At 45.0% G+C, this 22145-nt stretch overlaps 1 protein-coding gene across 13 annotated transcripts in view; it reads right to left on the bottom strand.

The window, feature by feature from the left end:
- Positions 1 to 13560: 13560 nt before the first annotated feature.
- Positions 13561 to 22145, bottom strand: part of AGFG1 (ArfGAP with FG repeats 1) — a 328958-nt gene continuing 320373 nt past the window's right edge. For 10 of the 13 annotated variants that reach the window (XM_069213848.1, XM_069213840.1, XM_069213844.1 and 7 more), the window contains one exon: positions 13561 to 15113. In XM_069213848.1, the coding sequence (XP_069069949.1) occupies positions 15054 to 15113 (60 nt within the window). In that variant the 3' untranslated portion in view covers positions 13561 to 15053. The remainder of the gene's footprint in view (positions 15114 to 22145) is intronic. The other 3 variants (XM_069213835.1, XM_069213842.1, XM_069213839.1) reach the window with 2 other exon arrangements.

Below are 22145 nucleotides of genomic sequence, written 5' to 3'. Positions count from 1 at the left end.
AGGAGTATTGTTGACATGCATGATTGACATGTTTGTAGGTGGTGTACTAAATGCAGTATTGTGTGTTTGACATTGTCCTTAGATTTGAGCACAGTGATATTTGTGTTGTCATATGTCTAATTTTCTTTTTTCTTTTTAGTGGGATATCATTGGTGATTGCTGTGTCTGTGCAGAGTAATTGCGTGGTGAGTAGCTTTTTCAGGCAAGTGAGTGGTATAGTTTTTTGTAGTTCATAACTCTTTGTGATAAAGCTACACTTTGTTTATTACTTATTTTAGTGCTAGTTGTTGTTGCCAATCCATTTGCTGTTAATGAGGATCATGGCTAGCCGCAGAGTGACCACTCAGCAGATTGTTCGCCTGCTCTTTGAGTCGTCTTCAGACCATGATTACGACACTGACTCTGCATCTGAGGCAGAGGAGGAAGCAGGAGATTCTGGAAGTGAGTTTTCTGTCCGAGAGCATTCTTCTGATGAGGAAGCTACTCTCAGTGCAGATGAAGGGCCTGTGTTAGAGGAGGACATTGATGTGCCAAGAGTGCAACAGCCTGGGGCTGAAGGGTTTCCCATTAGAAGACCTGACACCTGGATTGCCCCAAACATGGAGCAGCCACAGTTACCTGCATTTACTGGTCTCCCAGTGTGTAGAGTTAATACAGAAAACTTTTTGCCTGTCCATTTCTTTCACTTGTTTATGGACGATGTATTTTTGGAAGAGATTGTGGAGCAGACAAATGTGTATGCAGAGCAATATTTGCGGGACAACGCTGCCAGACTTAAGCCTCAGTCTAGAGCTACTCAGTGGGTTCCCACATATCTGGAAGAGATTAAAAGGTTTTTAGGTTGGACTTTTTTGATGGGGTTGATCAGGAAGCCGTCACTGGCTTCTTATTGGTCTACTAGTCCCTTGATGGCAACGGCTATATTTCCTGCAACTATGACACGTAATCGGTATTTGCTTCTTCTTCGTATGCTGCATTTTGTAGACAATGCTTTAGACTTGCCACAAGATCACCCTGATTGTGACCGTCTTTTTAAGATTAGGCCTGTCCTTGATCATTTTGTGGATCGGTTTTCAGAGGTCTATGTTCCAGGCAAAGAGATAAGTGTGGACGAGTCTTTGGTCCTTTTCAAGGGGCGTTTAGTTTTTAAGCAGTACATTCCTAGTAAGAGGGCACGGTATGGCATTAAATTGTACCTGCTGTCAGAAAGCAGTACAGGATATGTGTATAATTTCCAGGTCTACACTGGTAGGGATTCCAGTATTGACCCTCCTGGTTGTCCGGACACTTTTGGAGTTAGCGAAAAAATTGTGTGGGAACTTGCTAGACGGCTGTTTAACAAAGGTCACCATTTCTATATAGCTAATTTCTACACTGGAGTGCAGTTGTTCAAGGAGTTGTTTAGAGTGGACACTGTTGCTTGTGGCACAATCCGTTCTAACCGGAAAGGCTATCCAAGGGAGCTTGTCTGTAAGAAACTTGAGAGGGGACAGTGCAGTGCCTTGCGGTATAATGAGCTGCTAGCTATGAAATTTTCAGACAGGAGGGATGTGTACATGCTATCTACCATCAATAATGAGAGTACTTCCCCTGTGGCTGTTTGGGGTCAGGTTGCGGAAGTGCTCAAACCTGCGTGCATTTTGGACTACAATAGGCACATGGGTGGTGTTGATAGAGTAGATCAGAGGTTGGAAGCTTACACTGCTCTTCGTAAGTCTTATGTGTGGTATAAAAAGTTGGCCCTACATTTATTTCATTTGGCAACTTTTAATGCCTTTATTGTATACAAGGATTGTTCACCTGAGTCAAGGATGATATTTGTTAAATTTCAGGAGTCGGTGATAGAAAGCCTTATTGTGTGGAACCGGCAAGAGTTCCTAGAGTAGAAGTGGTGGAGGATGTGGCTAGATTGAAAGATCGGCACTTTCCAGATCACATTCCTCCCACTCCCAAAAAAGACTTGCCCACAAAGAAATGTAGAGTATGTGCCCGGAGATTAATCCGGAGGGAGAGCCGGATGTACTGCCCCGAATGCCCTTCAAAGCCTGGGCTGTGTGTGCCCAGCTGTTATAGAAGTTACCATACAAAAACAAACTTCTGGGAAATACCATGAGCGTAAGCTGTCTGTTTTATATTTTCATATGTTTCACGGTTGGCATCTCTGTCATGTATTTAGTTAGAGCTTTTGTGTTTGTAGTTTTGTGCTTATTTTATAATTAGTGGTTTCTTTGTTGTTTATAAACAAAAAAAAAAAGTGATGGCGGTGTGCGTGGGGTGGCGCTTGGCTGGCGGTGTGCGTGGGGTGGCGCTTGGCTGGCGGTGTGCGTGGGGTGGCGCTTGGCTGGCGGTGTGCGTGGGGTGGCGCTTGGTTGGCGGTGTGCGTCGGGTGGCGCTTGGTTGGCGGTGTGCGTCGGGTGGCGCTTGGTTGGCGGTGTGCGTCGGGTGGCGCTTGGTTGGCGGTGTGCGTGGGGTGGGGCTTGGCTGGTGGTGTGCTTGGGGTGGGGCTTTGCTGGCGGTGTGCTTGGGGTGGGGCTTGGCTGGCGGTGTGCGTGGGGTGGGGCTTGGCTGGCGGTGTGCTTAGGGTGGGGCTTGGCTGGCGGTGTGCGTGGGGTGTTGCTTGGCTGGCGGTGTGCTTGGGGTGGGGCTTGGCTGGTGGTGTGCTTGGGGAGGCGCTTGGCTGGCGGTGCCAGCCAAACACCAGTCCACACTCCCATCAGCTGGTGTGATTCTTGTATCAGGCATGTGGGCGTATGTAAGTGATGGGCCCTTGAGTGGCGCGGTCTGTTGATGTGAGTGTTGTAATGTGCTGGGCCCGTGGCTGGCGCTGTGAATGGTCTTGTGCGTGTCATGTATGAAAGGTGTGTGAATGGACTGTAAATCGGTTGGTGCCTTGTCGCGGCTTTACAGCTCACGAGCTGTGAGTCATTGGTTCAGTTTTTTGCCTTTCAGTTATTAACAGTGCATTTCATTTTTGTGAAATCTCCTATTAATAAAATGTTATCCACTGAACCATCACTCACCCTCGTGCCAAATCCAACCAGTATGTGTGGTAAAAATGACAAAACCTGCTCCGCTGTAATCAGGCGTCGCAGCACACCTGTGACACGCTAGGTGCCTCGGGTGGGACCCCGATGATGAAGCATGCCACAACTTGGTTGGTGGGTGAGGGGTCTTTTTCACATAACCTAAGTGTGTTTCTTTTCACAATTTTAGTGTTTGGCACATCACGGACGTATGTGCACACATCAAAATTATATATTACAAAAATACCTGTGTTTGGGGGGGGGGGGGGGCACCTATGTTTTTGGTCCTGGGTGCGGCCTTCATCTAGGGAAACCTACAAAACCCAGACATTTTTTAAAACTAGACACCCCAAGGAGTCCAGAGAGGTGTGGCTTGCGTGGCTCCCCCAACATTTTTTTACCCAGACTCCTCTGTAAACCTCCAAATTTGCTTAAAAAAGCATATTTTCCTGACTTCTCTTAGTAGGATCACCGCTCCAGCACAAAATTCCTACTCCCCTGTTTTCCCCTCAGTCTCCTAAGTAAAATGACACCTCACTTATGTGGGTCCCCAAAGCAGAGTCCGTCTAAAGATGTATAAAAGAATATGTCCTTATAAACTCGCTGTGTTATCCCCTCTATCTCTACAAGTTTTGGGCCTTATTCTGTTGCAGGCCCCTGGCCCATCCACACAAGTGAGGTATCATTTTTATTGGGAGACTTGGGGGAGCGCTGGGTGGAAGGAAATCTGTGGCTCCACTCAGATTCCAGAACTTTGTCACCGAAATGAGAGGAAAAGGTTTTGTTTTAGCCAAATTTTGAGGTTTGCAGGTAACAGAACCTGGTCAGAGCCCCACAAGTCACCCCATCTTCTAGGTCTCTAGCTTTCAAAAATGCACAGGTTTGGCAGGTTTCCCTAGGTGCCGGCTGAGCTAGAGACCAAAATCTACAGGTAGGCACTTTGCAAAAAACACCAGTGTTTTCTTTAAAAAAATGGGATGTGGTCACGTTGCTCTTTGGGGCAATTCCTGTCGCGGGCGCTAGGCCTACCCACACAAGTGAGGTATCATTTTTATCGGGAGAGTTGGGGGAACGCTGGGTGGAAGGAAATTTGTGCCTCCTCTCAGATTCCAGAACTTTCTGATACAGAAATGTGAGGAACATGTGTTTTTTTTAGCCAAATTTTGAGGTTTGCAAAGGATTCTGGGTAACAGAACCTGGTCAGAGCCCAACAAGTCACCCCATCTTGGATGCCCCTAGGTCTCTAGTTTTCAAAAATGCACAGGTTTGGTAGGTTTCCCTAGGTGCCGGCTGAGCTAGAGTCCAAAATCTACAGGTAGGCACTTTGCAAAAAAACAGCTCTGTTTTCTTTCAAAAAATTGGATGTGTCCACGTTGCTCTTTGGGGCATTTCCTGTTGCGGGCGCTAGGCCTACCCACACAAGTGAGGTATCATTTTTATCAGGAGACTTGGGGGAACATAGATTAGCAAAACAAGTGTTATTGCCCCTTGTCTTTCTCTACATGTTTTCCTTCCAAATATAGGAGAGTGTGTAAAAAAGACATCTATTTGAGAAATGCCCTGTAATTCACATGCTAGTATGGTCACCCCGGAATTCAGAGATGTGCAAATAACCACTGCTCCTCAACACCTTATCTTGTGCCCTTTTTGGAAATACAAAGGTTTTCTTGATAGCTATTTTTTACTCTCTATATTTCAGCAAATGAATTGCTGTATACCCGGTATAGAATGAAAACGCACTGCAGGGTGCAGCTCATTTATTGGCTCTGGGTACCTAGGGTTCTTGATGAACCTACAAGCCCTATATATCTCCGCAACCAGAGGAGTCCAGCAGACGTAACGGTATATTGCTTTCGAAAATCTGACATTGCAGGAAAAAGTTACAGAGTAAAACGTAGAGAAAAATTTATGTTTTTTTCACCTCAATTTCAATATTTTTCTTTTTCAGTTGTTATTTTCTGTATGAAACCCTTGTAGGATCTACACAAATGACCCCTTGCTGAATTCAGAATTTTGTCTATTTTTGAGAAATGTTTAGGGTTATGGGATCCAGCATTGGTTTCAGGCCCATTTCTGTCACTGACTGGAAGGAGGCTGAAAGCACAAAAAATTGTAAAAATGGGGTATGTCCCAGTAAAATGCCAAAATTGTGTTGAAAAATTGGGTTTTCTGATTCAAGTCTGCCTGTTCCTGAAAGCTGGGAAGCTGCTGAGTTTAGCGCTGCAAACCCTTTGTTAATGCCATTTTCAGGGGAAAAACCACAAGCCTTCTTCTGCAGCCACTTTTTCCCAATTTTTTTTATTTTTTTTAAACAACATTTCCACTGTATTTTGGCTAATTTCTTGGCCTCCTTCAGGGGAACTCACAAAGTCTGGGTACCTCTAGAATCCCTAGGATGTTGGAAAAAAAGGACGCAAATTTGGCTTGGTTAGCTTATGTGGACAAAAAGTTATGAGGGCCTAAGCGCGAACTGCCCCAAATAGGCAAAAAAAGGCCTGGCACAGGAGGGGGAAAAGGCCTGGCAGCGAAGGGGTTAAACAATAGTGCAAAGCATGTTTTTTATTCTGCTCATGTCACCTCACTGGTGCAAGCATGCCCATAAATGAGCTTCAGACAGAAGAGTCACAACTTTTAAAGCCCAAAAGTATGGTCTAACTATAAAAGAAAAATGAAACCTGCTCTGTTTTACTAGGGTGACCGTCAGCCAAACTTGCTTCCTTACTAAACTCCCGTATGCATGCTGAATTAAACAATTGTTATATTTTTATTATGTTACAGTTATATCTATAATAATTACAATAACCTCATCAGCTTCATCCCAGTTATTTTCAGGAAGAAAAATTGAAGTACTCCCTAGGCTGGGCTTACATCCACCCACCAGCCAGAAAAAGTAACATAATGGGGAGCCACAGTCAACAGCCCATAGTTCAAGGGAGCCGTGGTTTGAAAATGTTTGGGAACCACTACACTATTGGAATCAATAGGCAGTCACTTTTAAAAATGCATTAAAAAATCCCGGTTCCGGCGGGAGCAGCGTTGGAAAAGTTATTGGCACAGGCACAGGGCCACCTGGATGGGCCACTTGGAAAAGAAGCTGGTTTGCAAATTCAAAGTGGTGCCAGGGGGTCCCCTTTGGCTGTTGAGGTCACAAGGGGTTGGGGACCCGGGGCACACAGCAGATCCCGCGGTGCAAGGCCCAGGACAACCAGGTGCAGGGCGAGTTGAAGGTCCAGGAGCTGGAGGTGAGTCACTTTGAGGGCTGCTTACAGGACAACGGGGGCACTCTGGTCGGAGGTCTGGGGTGTTCCTGAAGTCTCTCGACTGGGTCAGCTCGGGGGGTGCTGGTTTTCTGGTTTTCCAATGTCAGCTGACCAGTACCCAGGGTATTGCTGTATCTTGGGCACTAGAGGGCATAGCGCCACCAAACTTGGCACAGTTGTAGGTCACATCCGGGTGGTCGTTGGGTCCGGCTGTGACTTCCGGTCGTTGAAATATCGGCGATTTAGTGAAGAGACCTTCACTGGTTTCTTGGTCCTTTACAGTTTTCTTGTTTTTCTTGAGTGGAACCTCCACTCAGGAGGGAGATCTGGGGTGATCCTTGAAGCCTGGAGGTCCCCTGGGTTTCTTGGGGTCAGTCCAGTGTCCAGCTCCTCCACAGTGGCGGTTTTCGGGTCCTGGGTGTGGCAAGCAGGGTTTGGCGCCTTCTCTTGTGCAGCAGGTCCTGAGTTCCCTTGCTGTGTTCTTCTTTTTGTGCTGGTCTTCCTTCCTTCTTGGAATCCTTTTCAAATCTAAGTTCTTGGTCTAGGGGAGCCCACTAAATACTGAATTTAGTGGGCGTTTTAGGGGGAACCTGGTAGTGTCCAATGGGACACTTACCCTTAGGTGGCTACACCCACTATAGCGACCACGTCTTGTGGGAAGGGTCATTTCCCTAAACCTGATTGGCTATTTATGGAGAAAAATGAAATGAAGTGTCTACTTTGACTGCAAGCCCTCTAGGGGTGGTGCAGGCTAGGTGAAGCCACTCCTCCTACCCTTTGGGTGGTTTCCCGCCTTTGCTCCCTCCAAGAGTTGGGGTTTGCAAAGGGGGAGGCCATCTGCTGCTAGCAGCAGGTCTGGGGATCGAGTTTCAAGGTGGGCAGCCCTTTGAAGCTCACTGCCAGGGCAGTGCACATTCCTGAGGGAGGGGGAGTTAGCTCCTCCACCCAGGAAGGGCTTTGTTTCACAAACCAGAGAGGCAGGACTCTCCCCCAAGGTTTGTGGATTGGCTGCCTGGAGGCAGCAGGCTGGAATGAACCAGTCAGCAACCATGCCAGGATAGTTAGCTTTTGCAGGGGGCACCTCTAAGGTGACCCCCGGGAAATATTTACATTAAATCCAGTACTGGTACCAGTTTGGATTTAATATTCTGAGTTGTTTGGTACCAAACAACCCAGGGTTCAGAGTTACCATTGTGTAGCCGGGAAACTTGTATTGACCAGTGTCCAGCACATATATTAAAATGGCTGCTTTGTTCACTCACTATGTCCCAGGTTTGGCAAGGACACAGTGGGGGCATATTGCTCATGCAATTATGCTCTCACATATAGTATGGTGCACCCTGCCTTTGGGCTGGAAGGCCTGCCAGAGGGGTGACTTACCCATAATATATGCAGTGTAGGGTGGACAGGGTACACAAAGTATTTTAGGTTTGCACCAGGACACTCAGCCTGCTATGGTAGTGCTGGGTGCATTTGGATGGATAGCTCTTGATGGTGGCACGATCAATGCTGCTGCCCTCAGGGGCTTACCCACAGTACCCCAAGCCCTGGGTACCTAAGTACCTTTTACTAAGGACTTATAGTGGTAGCTAAAGGTGTATCCAATTACGTTTACCATATTTAAGGGAAAGAACACTGGCACTGGGAACCTGGTTAGCAGGATCCTAGTGCACTCCAGTCCAAGTTGCATTCAGAAACCAGGGAAAAAGTGGAGGGGTACTGCAACAAGGAGCCAGTCTCACACCAGAATGGATGGGGGCCATGCAATAGAGCAAAGGGACTGTTCAGCTCCTTGTCCATCCTAACTGCAAACAGGTGAGTCAACAGTATCCTGGCCTAGCTTGGGAGTTTCATGGCAAAGAGGGCAGCCACAACGTGGTTTCAGGTGACGTGACTTTAATACATGTGCTGAGAGGATCCGCCTACAATGTCTATATCACCTTCTCCAACGGGCCTCCAAACTCTTCAGCTACCTTCCCAGGCCACCCCATGTGTGTTAGTCCTTAAAGGAGCGCAACTTTGGAAGCCTGGCAGTTGTGAAAACTATGGTCAACTGTTGACTAAAGTAGTGCCCTGTGTAGGCTTAGGACAATTACATAATGAGATCAACCATGTCTTGAGGGTTTATTGTGTAAGTAATCTCCCTGAATTGGACAGCAATAATTGTATTGCTGTTAATTGTAGGAATAGTGCCACTGTCTGGGCAAACTCAATTACTCAACATACAGTCACTCAGTCACTGATGTCCTTCCACTAGGCTACTTCTATAGGCAGGCAATATTCCCAGTTGCTCATTCCCAATCATCGCAAATGTGGTCACTATTATGAACAGATTCCTACTCCGAGTTGGACCAGATAGACTGACCTGCACGAGTTCTTCATGGGCAAAGATGTAGGCTTGCCTTATGCCCGCTCCACAGATGAGTGCATTTGGTATTCCCTTTCCAACAGAGGAAAGCCTTGTTACTATGGGTCTTGGATATAATGGAGGTGGAGGCATTAGATCTGCATCTTGGAATGTAGCAGGACGGGGTGCAAAACTGGAGACTTTAGACTGGTTAAACCTTATTAAAAATTGTATGCAGTTCTCCGTTTTCAAGAAACCTGGCTCCTGTAACCTGTTCTTATTGATGGGTCTGTGGCTTATTTTACTCCTGCAATACCAGGAACTGTGGGTAGGGCCAAATGAGGTCTGGTTACATTGGTGGCCCTCACTTTTCTGGACCAGATCCTGTGGACAAATTTGTCCTCGTCCCATAATCAGATCATGCTTATAATCTGCAAAACAGCACATATACTATTGGTCAATTCTGATAATGTTTTTGATGCTGGTAACTCTGCCATAGGGAAATCTTTGCAGCAGAATATAGGGCTGAGTCTGAGCAACTTTAATGGTAGCTCTGTGATCTTGTGGATGTTGGATTTCAATGCTAAATGTTGATTACTGTCCCTAGTGTAGGAGGCTGGCCTGGCTTGTAGTGGGTACCAAGGGGTACTCACACTCTGTACCAGGACCAGTTATCCCTTATTAGTGGAGAAGAGGTGTTTCTAGCAGCTTAGGCAGATAGAAGGTAGCTATGGAGAGCAGCTTAGGCTGAGCTAGGAGACATGCAAAGCTCCTACTAAACCACTGGTGTCATATGCACAATATCATAAGAAAACACAATACACAGATATACTAAAAATAAAAGTACTTTATTTTTATGACAATATGCCAAAAGTATCTCAGTGAGTACCCTCAGTATGAGGATGCCAAATATACACAAGATATATGTACACAATACCAAAAATATGCAGTAATAGCAAAAGGAAGTAATGCAAGCAATATACAGTCAGAATAGATTGCAATAGGAGCACATAGGTATAGGGGCAACACAAACCATATGCTCCAAAAGTGGAATGCGAACCACGAATGGACCCCAAACATATGTGAGCTTGTAGAGGGTCGCTGGGACTGTAAGAAAACAGTGAGGGTTAGAAAAATAGCCCACCCCAAGACCCTGAAAAGTAGGTGTAAAGTGCACCTATATTCCCCAGAGCATCCTCGGTGCTGATTTGAGGCCGAAAGGTAGCACTGTAAATTGGTAATTACTTTTTCCGACGAGAAATCTTAAAAACGTCTGATGCTTTTTGATCACAGGAATGTGGAAGTAAGCGTCGCGGAGATCTATTGAACAGAGCCAATCGCCTTGACGAAGTTGGGGATAGATTTAGTGTAAGGATAGCATTCTAAACTTTTCTCTGCAAATCCATTTGTTGGCTACCCTTAGATCGAGAATGGGTCGGAACTCGTGTTTGTCTTTCTTTGGTACCAGGAAGTACCTCGAGTAGATTCCCTTTCCCTGCTGGTTCATAGGGACAGGTTCTATCGCCTTCTTTTGTAATAGGGTTGTTACCTCCACTTTGAGAGCGTCAAGATGGTAATTCACTGGTTTGGGTGGAACAGAAGGCGGAGGCTTATGAACCTGAGACAGTAGCCATTCCGCACAATATTCAACACCCAGGCGTCTGATGTTATGCTTTGCCACTCTTCCAGATGATGTGAAATACTTCCCCCTACCGGAGTGGGTAACGGAGGAGGGGGAAGTGAGGATTCAGGGCTTAGACGCCGATGCTTGATGACCTGTTTGGGTGGTTTGTGGTGTGGAGCGACCCCTTGTTTGTTTTCGCTGGGTCGAAAAGGTTCTCTGGTGTTGCTGTTGCTGAGATCTCGGAGTCATCCACTGCGGTGTTTGAAGCCTTTGAGCGAAGAATCTACGGTGGTAGGGACGGAATGTTTTCCGTTGTTCTCTTGGCTTCTCGATGCCCACCTCCTTCAGAGTGTCCAATTCTGTCTTCATCCTCGGCATTTCGTCTTCAGCATGAGAACCAAACAAAGTGGATCCTGAAAAAGGAAGATTTTGTATCCTCTGTTGCGCCTCTGGCTTAAGCGAAGTAAGGCCTAGCCAGGAATTTCTTCTTAAGGAAATTCCATGCAAATAATTATGTGCCGATAACACAGAGGAGTCTGCAGCCACGCTTATTACTTGGTTGGAGACCATGGCGCCTTCATTTACAATCTCCAAGAAATCCTCCTTTTTTTCCTTAGGGAGGTATTCTGCAAATTGCAGCACAGAATCCCAAAGGGCGCAATCATACCTGCCCAACAGGGCAGTGGCACTAGCTGCTTTCATAGTGATGGCTGAAGTTGAGCAAACTTTGCGGCCTGCGGCATCAATTTTTTACTCTCCTTGTCTGGTGGAGAAGAAGAAGACGGAGATGTAGAATGCAACTTCTTAGCAGCCACGATTACCACCGAATCGGGCACTGGATCCGCTCTCAGAAATAAAGGGTCCTGCTCCGGAGGACGATATTTATTTACGAGTCTGGAAGGAGCAGTTTTACTTGTGGACGGTGTTAGCAAAATGTCCGTTGCCGGTTCAAGTAACCCTGGGACCAGCGGAACTAATGGTCTAGCAGAAGAACGCTGGTGTAGTGTCTCAAAAATGACAGAGGTTGTTGGAGTGGGTACTGCCAGAGGGATGTTCAGCTTGATAGCACCGTGGATTAGTACCTCTTGAAAAGTGTTGACATCATCTATGGGAGAAACTCTCGGAGAGTAATTTCTTGTGGATGAGGATGAGTGCCTATGGTGGGAACGAGGAGACCTGTGATCCCAGTCATGCCGATGACGGTGTCTAGATGCAGAAGAGCATCTCGAAGAATGTCGAGATTGTCTCATGGATTCTGCAGGAGTCACTGGGGCAGCCTCTGAAAGAGATACCGGCGGAGGAGCTGTAGGTGCCAGAGGTGTCGGTGGTAGAGGAGATAGCTGAGGAGAAGGCTGAGGCGAAGGTGGCAAGAGAATGAGAGAAGCTGAGGATTCTGAGGTGGTATAGGCCCTCCTTGGTCTCTGAGTGCCTTCTCGACGTCAACAAGCTTCTCGACGTCAAAGTATGACGCCGCCGAGTACCTCTCGGCGTTGACTCCTCTCGCCGTTGAGAGCCCCTCGACGGCGATCTCCCTCCACGTTGGCGGGATGACGGCGATCGTCTCCGACAGCGAGTACTGTCCACCGACGTCGATCTTCCCCTTCACTTGGACGGTGACCTGGACCGGGAATTTCTCGACGGCGAATGTCTACGCCGTCTCGAAGATGATAACGCTCTCGATGGTGAGCGATGCCTCTTCCTCAACGGCGAGCTGGTTCTCGACGGCAAGCATGTCGGCGCCGTTCCTTGTCTCGATGTCGTCGGGGACCTGTGACGCTTGTGAGCAGATCTGGAAGCTGCTCCAGAGGACACAGTGAGAGCCCTGGTAGAAGACTGACCTTCTCCTCGCTCTGTGGTAGATTGTCCTCTCCGTCTACTGTCCTCCTTGGCATGAAGGCGGATTTTCTCCCTGTCACGAAGGAGGCGCCTGAAGAAGGTTTTACAAATGTCACAGGCATCAGGCTTATGAGATGACGGCAGGCAAATAATACAGACTTGATGTGGGTCTGTTTTGGCCTTTTTCCTGCCACAGCTAGGCACTTATCAAAAAGAGAAGGCATTCTGGTGGAAAAAAGCCTCACATTTCTGTCAGAATTTGACAAAAAAAGCTAGAAAACATTCACTCTGGTTGAAATACGTCGAGTGAAATTGAAATTCAAAGGATTTTTGTTGAATTTCAGTCAAAAAAACCTATAATAGGTGGAGCTCAATGCTTCAGGGTCCTGTCAGAAGGAGCCGGAAAAAAGAACTGAGGCAACTGCCTTTTGCTGTGCATGATGGGATACAGGAAGACTTTCTCTTCTTAAAGGCACAGCTCTATTTACATTCTGTATAATGGCAGCCTATGGGCTACACTGCCCTGCATTGTTTCATCCTCATTTTGAAGTTGTAAAAAAGGTTGGAAAAGATGTTTTCTACTACATTTCTAGAATAAATATGTTTTAAAGGTATATATGTACTACAGTTTCCTTTTTTCAACTGAAAGAATGAACAATTTGGCCTTTGTAGCTTTTCCTCTAGGCTGCACATTGATATTCTTAAGTGACTTTACAGGCCTTTTTCAAGAAAGGCAAACATCTACACTTAAGAACACACTTCAGAACAGCGCTCCAGGGTCCCCGAAGGCGTGCAGAACTATTCAGTGCTTATGACTATTATGGAAATACCCCTACGAGAGAATGTATTATCAGTTTACCTTCTCTATTTTGATGCAACTCTATAAGAGCGTGTTCATTTTTAAACAACTTGGAATACACCCCAAAGTTACTATAGAGAAATGAATTAGTTAAATATCTAAACAGATAGTAAAATGAAATTTCACATATTAAAACAACTTCGGTTTTAGAAAAGAAATCAAGAAGAAATGATTTAATAGCCGTAACATATTAAGCTCGGCATGTTTTGTAAATTATAAATTACACCGATCAATAAAGTCTGATTCTACACATGGCAAAAACCAACCTGATCATACTGTGCAAAGTATCTGTCACTAGATATACTGTGATGAACATAAAAAATACTAAAGGTTACCTTTAAAAGACACTCGAGTCTTACTCCAATGTTAACCAACAAAACATGGCAATATTTTAAAGTCGCTGTGACGTGATTCATGCTTCAGGTTTAGAAACTTTCTTTCCAAGAAGGAAGCCAGAAAAAACACACACACTACACACCATTTAGTTAAAGGCACTAACACGAATTGCTTTATCAAATTCAAACATGCCCCACTAGAATGTCAAAAAGAGCAAGAACAAATGGAACAAAAACAAGTCATGTGCTAAAATAATTTCAATTTAGTTGTCGGAATGGAATTGTTAGTCACCATTTTTTTTATTTTTGCTCTTTCATTTCTAAGACAATATACATTCAGTAATTCAAGTTTAATTTTTTTAAGTACTCCAGAAAACGGAGGCAAAGTACTGTAAACAATGTGCAGCTGCAGTGATCACTGATTGCAATGACGCATCAGCACTGGACCTGATTTCATTTGCAGTGAAATTTAATTTACATTTTATTACGCAAAACACAATATTTTGGGCAGTTACAGAAGTCTAGAAAATGTGCACCCCAAATCAAACAAAAGATCATTGTTTTGTGAAAAAAAACACCGAAAAACAGAAATGTGGAATACATCACTATGGGGAAAATACATTGCACATATGCCCAATATAAACCATACTGATGAGCAGGAATTAAAAATAATCTGCAAAGAGTTCCATAAACTATGCTGTGAATGGCGTCATGTGTTAAAACCATTTGCAAAATTATTTGTGTAACTATATAATTTCTCACCGGAGAGGTGATGACTGACGTGACTTTGTGAATATAAAAAGAGCTAGGTTCATACAATTAATAGGAGGAAGCCAATCAAATTAATTTATTAGTACCAGTACACTGTATTGTTCTTGACTGCAGGTATAGCTTCAAGGGTCTAATGTGTAAGTATAGGTTGTGGAATCAGATGATAAACATGTTCTAAATAATACCCATAAAAGCTGACAATTATTTAATATGATAACATTATAATCAAATGAAAAACAAGATAAATATGCAAATATTTCACATTGACATTTAAGAACATCCATTCTTGTAGTATGTTCTGTAACACATGAATTAGATGGCTGTACTCTGCAAATAGGTAACCCTAAAAATCCCTCAACAGTTAACAAAACACACATACAATTTTATTTGTTCTAATATTTATTTTACCACCTGTTAATTGTAGCAAAAGATGAGCAGCTTTATTATGCACACGTGTCTTTCTAGAGAATGGAGCATTTTAGGCATATATAAATAGAAGAGCTATTTAGAATGGAAAAAATAGTTTTTCCAGAAATGAATAAAAATGTTTTTTTTAGTTCAAAACTTTCAAAAGCAATGGTTAAAATGATTTCGGTCATTCACCCAACACAAAGTGGTTGATCAAGTTTCCCAGTAATATTTTGTTCACATAACATAATGTGTTAAAGTTACAAATACTGATATGCACAGAGCGCTTACTTCTAAGAAAGAAATATGTACATTACTGCAGCATAACAAATGTGGTATCTGCAATAACTTATTAGTCAATCTGAATACACATGATACCGCTACCTTCTTTTTGCCAATTCACAGGTTAGAAGGATGTTTCAAAGCCACCCATTTTGACATATTACTTTGCTAATGTTATCCAAAACGTAGGCTTTAAAAAACATTTCTTCTGTGTAAAGCTAAGATCAGTGAAACAAGACAACAGTGCAAGAGGCGCAGAGATGTTACATGACCACAAATTTGTTTTTGTGGGTAAAATGTCTTTAAGGCTATAAGAAAGGATTTGTTGATGAACCTCCTGCTGAAAATGGTCCAGTGGGGGTACCACCCTGTAAATCAAAAATAAAGAATAAGTCAAAAAGACACATTAGAAGAAACCACATTAATGTCAATTTCTAAAACACCTAACCAAGGCTACCAGGAATAATACGATACTTTACACTGCAGGAGTAGTGTGTGATTGTACAGAGGGGACATGGCCTTCATGGGAAGGCAGGGACATGATGAATGCTGCCTTGGATGTCCTGTTCGGCCTAACAGCCCTCTCCCCTACCTTCTCTCTGCCTAAACGCAAGAATTAACTCACCTGTAGTCACCTCCTTTATCCTGGGGAGGTTTCAAATGAAGCCCCGCTATGCAACACATTTACACCTCAGCAAGAGACGCACTCTAAACCATGGGATGGGGCCTTTTCACGGGTCGTCATGTGTTGAGGTGTGAAAGCGTGCATTACAGAACAGCTAAGTGTGAGCTGGCAGGCCTGAGGCTCTGTTCAACTTGGCCCGGTCTTGACAGGTTTTTCCAGCACCATATATATATTTTTATTTTACAGCAATTCTAAATCTACCTGACGTTTTCACTGTGTGGACAATGACTTTAGAGGCAAGTAGTCATCACATACTGCCTGAAAGATTCCTGGTTGTGATTAGTAAACATGGTATCCATTAGATCTCCTTCAGACCGCAGAGGTGATGCTTCTAAAGCCAGAAACGCTTTTATTGCTATTGATATTGATTGTTCAACAGGTCAACAAAATATCCACTTAATGTTACTCATATGCCTAGTTTTGAAGGAAACACCTGAAACCTTGTTAAAATTCACAAATAAGCAAGTACAGAATCGGTTTAATTTAAACTCATCTCAGTCATGAAGTCCTTAAATAGATACTGGGCAGGAAATTGACACCAGCCACTGCTGCTTAATTAAAACTACAAATGTAACATCCCCCAACCACTGCTCGGAAAAAAGTGGCAAATTAACATTGTGTGGTTGTAGTTAGTAGCCTCGTGAAGCCACGAGGCCTTCTAATGTAATGGTATGACTTCTTGTTATTTAAGTATAGTTCCACTCTTGGGAAGTCGAACGGTATCAGCGAGCCTCACAGCCACACCAGTCACTTGCAGGTTAAGCTAGGAGGTTAAGGAAGCTCCCGGATGTGGATTACTTATCAGGAACAAAACCCACTTTACACTCTGCTTGTGTCCGTGTCATTACCCACTACACTGATCAAGCAGTGTAGAAAGACACACTGGCAGTGAAGATCTCAATTAAATATTTTGCTATTGGTGTGAATTTAAAATGTGCTGTAAAAATGGATGGCACTTGTGCTAACATATTACATAATCAGGTAGTATTTAAAAAAACAAAACAAACATGCTAGACGATGGTACAAAACAAACCGCAAACATACATAAGCGTTAAAAACAAAACACATGGCAACACTAGTGATATCGTCTATAATTAACAAAAAAAGTGATGGGAGGGAGCAGATGTGCTATAACATTTTGTAACAAGGGGAGACAATTCCTTTCGTTACAGACTATAAAACAATGCAGCAAAATGAAATTCATGATTTTCCATGTTCCAAAAAAGCTGCATGTGCATTTCTCTCAACTCTCCAAGTGCCTGATTGAGGTGGAAATTAAACTATCATGCCCATTCACTTGGAGTCGGTCCTCCCCACTGAAACGCCATCTGAATGGGAAGTGATCACTAGAGTCCCTCAATCAAGTGGTGCCATGGACAATTTTAGGGCCATATTTGAGTGGGGTCATGTACATCAGAGTACATTTTCTAACATGCCATGGGGCAGTAAGGTGACATAATTTCCCATTTGAGCACAGAAGACTTCATTGTATTTTGTTTTCCCACCACTGTATGTTATCCTCAAGTTCAGAACAGGGGGCTGGAAAAATGCCAAAGAATTAGACTTTAAGAAATTAGAACTATTACTTCTAGAGGTGGGTGAGAAACAAATTAACTGGACGAGCACAGTGAGAGCCAACGGTCTGGCTTGATTGTTAAGCCCCATGCATGAACTAAACCTTGAAAATGTTTGCCATGTAAATCATACAATAAATCATGTAAAATATGATAAAGTGTAGTCAAAATTCAAACAAAGAGTATTTCTTTACCATGTGGAAGCTTTGTCATTATTAAGTCACATTATATAACTACACTGAGAAGTACTTAACCCTTTCGCTGCCAGGCCTTTTCCCACTCCTGTGCCAGGCCATTTTTTTGCCTATTTGGGGCAGTTCGCGCTTAGGCCCTCATAACTTTTTGTCCACATAAGCTAACCAAGCCAAATTTGCGTCCTTTTTTTCCAACATCCTAGGGATTCTAGAGGTAGCCAGACTTTGTGGGTTCCCCTGAAGGAGGCCAAGAAATTTGCCAAAATACAGGGAAAATTTAGTTTTTTTCAAAAAAATTGGAAAAAGTGGCTGCAGAAGAAGGCTTGTGGTTTTTCCCCTGAAAATGGCATCAACAAAGGGTTTGCGGTGCTAAACTCAGCAGCTTCCCAGCTTTCAGGAACAGGCAGACTTGAATCAGAAAACCCAATTTTTTAACACAATTTTGGCATTTTACTGGGACATACCCCATTTTTACAATTTTTTGTGCTTTCAGCCTCCTTCCAGTCAGTGACAGAAATGGGCATGAAACCAATGCTGGATCCCAGAAACCTAAACATTTCTGCAAAGTAGACAAAATTCTGAATTCAGCAAGGGGTCATTGTGTAGATCCTACAAGGGTTTCCTACAGAAAATAACAACTGAAAAAGACAAATATTGAAATTGAGGTGAAAAAAACATCAATTTTTCTCTATGTTTTACTCTGTAACTTTTCCCTGCAATGTCAGATTATCGAAAGCAATATACCGTTACATCTGCTGGACTCCTCTGGTTGCGGGGATATATAGGGCTTGTAGGTTCATCAGGAACCCGAGGAACCCAGAGCCAATAAATGAGCTGCACCCTGCAGTGCGTTTTCATTCTATACCGGGTATACAGCAATTCATTTGCTGAAATATAAAGAGTAAAAAATTGCTATCAAGAAAACCTTTGTATTTCCAAAAAGGGCACAAGATAAGGTGTTGAGGAGCAGTGGTTATTTGCACATCTCTGAATTCCGGGGTGACCATACTAGCATGTGAATTACAGGGCATTTCTCCAATAGATGTCTTTTTTACACACTCTCCTATATTTGGAAGGAAAAAATGTAGAGAAAGACAAGGGGCAATAACACTTCTTTTGCTGATCTAAGTCTCCCAATTAAATGATACCTCACTTGTGTGGGTAGGCCTAGCGCCCGCGACAGGAAACGCCCCAAAGCACAACGTGGACATATCCAAAGTTTTGGAAGAAAACAGAGGTGTTTTTTGCGAAGTGCCTACCTGTAAATTTTGGCCTCTAGCTCAGCCGGCACCTAGGGAAACCTACCAAACCTGTGCATTTCTGAAAACTAGTGACCTAGGGGAATCCAAGGAGGGGTGACTTGCGGGGCTCGGACCAGGATCTGTTACCCAGAATCCTTTGCAAACCTCAAAATTTTGCTAAAAAAACACATGTTCCTCACATTTCTGTGGCAGAAAGTTCGGGAATCTGAGAGGAGCCACAAATTTCCTTCCACCCAGCGTTCCCCCAAGTCTCCCGATAAAAATGATACCTCACTTGTGTGGGTAGGCCTAGAGCCCGCGACAGGAAACGCCCCAAAGCGCAACGTGGACACATCCAAATTTTTGGAAGAAAACAGAGGTGTTTTTTGCGAAGTACCTACCTGTAGATTTTGGCCTCTAGCTCAGCCGGCACCTAGGGAAACCTACCAAACCTGTGCATTTCTGAAAACTAGAGACCTAGGGGAATCCAAGATGGGGTGACTTGTGGGGCTCGGACCAGGTTCTGTTACCCAGAATCCTTTGCAAACCTCAAAATTTGGCTAAAAAAACACATGTTCCTCACATTTCAGTGGCAGAAAGTTCTAGAATCTGAGAGGAGCCACAAATTTCCTTCCACCCAGCGTTCCCCTAAGTCTCTCGATAAAAATGGTACCTCACTTCTGTGGGTAGGCCTAGCGCCCACGAAAGGAAATGGCCCAAAACACAACATGGACAGAACATATTTTTTCACAGAAAACAGAGGTATTTTTTGCAAAGTGCCTACCTGTGGAGTTTGGCCTCTAGCTCAGCCGGCCCCGGGGGGAGGGGCAGAAATGCCCTAAAATAAATTTGACCCCCCAACCCCCCGGGAGCGACCCTTGCCTACGGGGTCGCTCCCCCTGCGTGACATTGGCGCCAATAAACAAATCCCAGGTGCCTAGTGGTTTCTGCCCCCTTGGGGGCAGATTGACCTAAAATAGGCCAATCTGCCCCCAAGGGGGGCAGAAATGGCCTAAATACAATTTGCCCCCCAGGGGAGCGACCCTTGCCTGATGGGTCGCTCCCCATCTCGAAAAAAACAAACAAACAAAAAAAAAAAACACAACAAAAAAATTTGCCCTGGTGCCCTGAGGGTTCTGCCCCCCCTGGGGGCAGTTCGGCCTAATAATAAGCCGATCTGCCCCCAGGGGGGGCAGAAATGGCCTAAAATAAATTTGCCCCTCACAGCCCCCCCCCCGGGAGCGACCCTTGCCTACGGGGTCGCTCCCCCTGCGTGACATTGGCGCCAAAAAACAAATCCCAGGTGCCTAGTGGTTTCTGCCCCCTTGGGGGCAGATTGACCTAAAATCGGCCAATCTGCCCTCAGGGGGGCAGAAATGGCCAAAATAAAATTTGCCCCCCAAGGGGAGCGACCCTTGCCTGATGGGTCGCTCCCCATCTCTAAAAAAAAAAAAAAAAAAAAAAAAAAAAAAAATTGCCCTGGTGCCTAGAGGGTTCTGCCCCCCCATGGGGGCAGTTCGGCCTAATAATAAGCCGATCTGCCCCCGGGGGGGGGCAGAAATGGCCTAAAATAAATTTGCCCCTCACAGCCCCGAAAATATGCCCCCCCTGGGAGCGACCCTTGCCCAAGGGGTCGCTCCCTTTTGTCAATAATAGTAAAAAAAAAAAAATCCCTGGTGTCTAGTGGGGTTTCAAAAGCCGGATTGCAAGCAATCCGGCTTTTGAAACCCTCGGAGAGACTTCAAAGGGAAGGAAATACTTTTCCTTCCCTTTGAAGCCCCTCCGGGCCTCCCCAGTGATTGAAAGAGAAATGCTTTTGCATTTCTTTTTCAATCGCGCTGGAAGCAGAGCTTCCAGCGCGACTAGGGAGGCCCCTGTGACAAATCAGAGCGCGCTCGCTGACGTCACAGGGGGGAGTCGCTCCCCCTGCGTGACATTGGCGCCAAAAAACAAATCCCCGGTGCCTAGTGGTTTCTGCCCCCTTGGGGGCAGATTGACCTAAAATCGGCCAATCTGCCCCCAGGGGGGCAGAAATGGTCTAATACAATTTGCCCCCCAGGGGAGCGACCCTTGCCTGATGGGTCGCTCCCCATCTCTAAAAAAAGAAACAAAAAAAAAAAAAAAAAAACACAAAAAAAAAAATTGCCCTGGCGCCTAGAGGGTTCTGAATTCAGAAATGGCCTAAAATAAATTGCCCTCCCCCCCAGGGAGCGACCCTTGCCTAAGGGGTCACTCCCTTTGCGTGAAATTCACGCAAAGAAAAAACTCCCTGGTGTCTAGTGGTTTCTACCCCCCTTGGGGGCAGATTGGCCTCATCAAAATAGGCCAATCTGCGCCCCAGGGGGGGCAGAAATGGCCAAAATATAATTTTCCCCCAAGGGGAGCGACCCTTGCCTAAGGGGTCGCTCCCCACCAAAAAAAAAAGAAATGAAACATAAAAACAATAAATAAAAAAAAAATGGTCCCTGGTGCCTAGAGGTTTCTGCCCCCCCTGGGGGCAGATCGGCCTAATAAGGCCGATCTGCCCCCAGGGGGGGCAGAAAAGGCCTTCTCAAAAAAATGCCCCCCCTGGGAGCGACCCTTGCCCAAGGGGTCGCTCCCTTTTATCAGTTTCAATAAAAATAAAAAAATCCCTGGTGTCTAGTGGGGTTTCAAAAGCCGGATTGCAACCAATCCGGCTTTTGAAACCCTCGGAGGGACTTCAAAGCCTCTCCGGGCCTCCCAAGTGATTGAAAAAGAAATGCTTTTGCATTTCTTTTTCAATCGCGCTGGAAGCAGAGCTTCCAGCGCGACTAGGGAGGCCCCTGTGACAAATCAGCGCGCACTGGCGCGCTGACGTCACGGGAGGGGGGGGGGGGGGTCGGGGGTGGAAGGGGAAGGTCTTCCCCTTCCATCCCCGACTTGGGGGGGGGGGAGGGGGTGCACGGGGCGGCACGCTAGCGCGCCCCCAAGTTCCCCTGTGCCATGGACGAGATGATCTCGTCCAAGGCACAGGGGAACTGTAGCCTTGGACGAAATCATCTCGTCCAAGGCACAGAACAGGTTAATAAAAGTGATAGTTTGTAAACATGAACTTAGAATCATTTCAGCCCCTGCTGCTGCCACCCTGGCGACAGTGCCATTAGTGACCTGAAGGGCAAGAAGGTTGTCAAGTTGACTCTGTATGTGGCCCAGATTCTTATAGACAGTGCTTTAAATGGAATATTAGAACTGGTACTCACTATTCACCAAACCCGTTTCGTTCTGAGAAGCTCTGATACTCTCCCAATAAATCTATTTCAGCAGTGCCGAGAGGTGCAGATATCCGGTCTTTCAAATTTTAGAAGTGCAGGTACTCAGAACCAGAGAGGGCCTGCCAATTTAAACCACTGCCTGTAGATAAAGTCATATTGTAGTCTATCACATTAAATGCAATATGTGTTTGTATAACTGGTGTACTGAACTCGCATTATCTGAAGGTGTTTTCAAGTGTAATGGTGAGGAAAAAGGAGGATCTGTAAAATAAATATTAGCCCAAGATCACACAACTGTGTTAAACAGGGAAGCCGCGAGTAATCCTTGTTTTCTGGTTTCACTTTGTACAAATCAACCACTAAATGGAGACCAATTTATCTCAAATGTTAATTCTCTGGTCTTATGAGTGAAAGTGGAGCAAGGGTGGCCGGCACAAGCCACGTAAAAGTTTGGCTAATTATGGGATCAAGCT

The sequence above is a fragment of the Pleurodeles waltl genome, chromosome 11 (genome assembly GCF_031143425.1).
Source record: "Pleurodeles waltl isolate 20211129_DDA chromosome 11, aPleWal1.hap1.20221129, whole genome shotgun sequence".
Taxonomy (NCBI): Eukaryota; Metazoa; Chordata; class Amphibia; order Caudata; family Salamandridae; genus Pleurodeles; species Pleurodeles waltl.
Note: the sequence above shows the minus strand (reverse complement) of the source record. Positions and strands in the feature narration are given on the sequence as shown.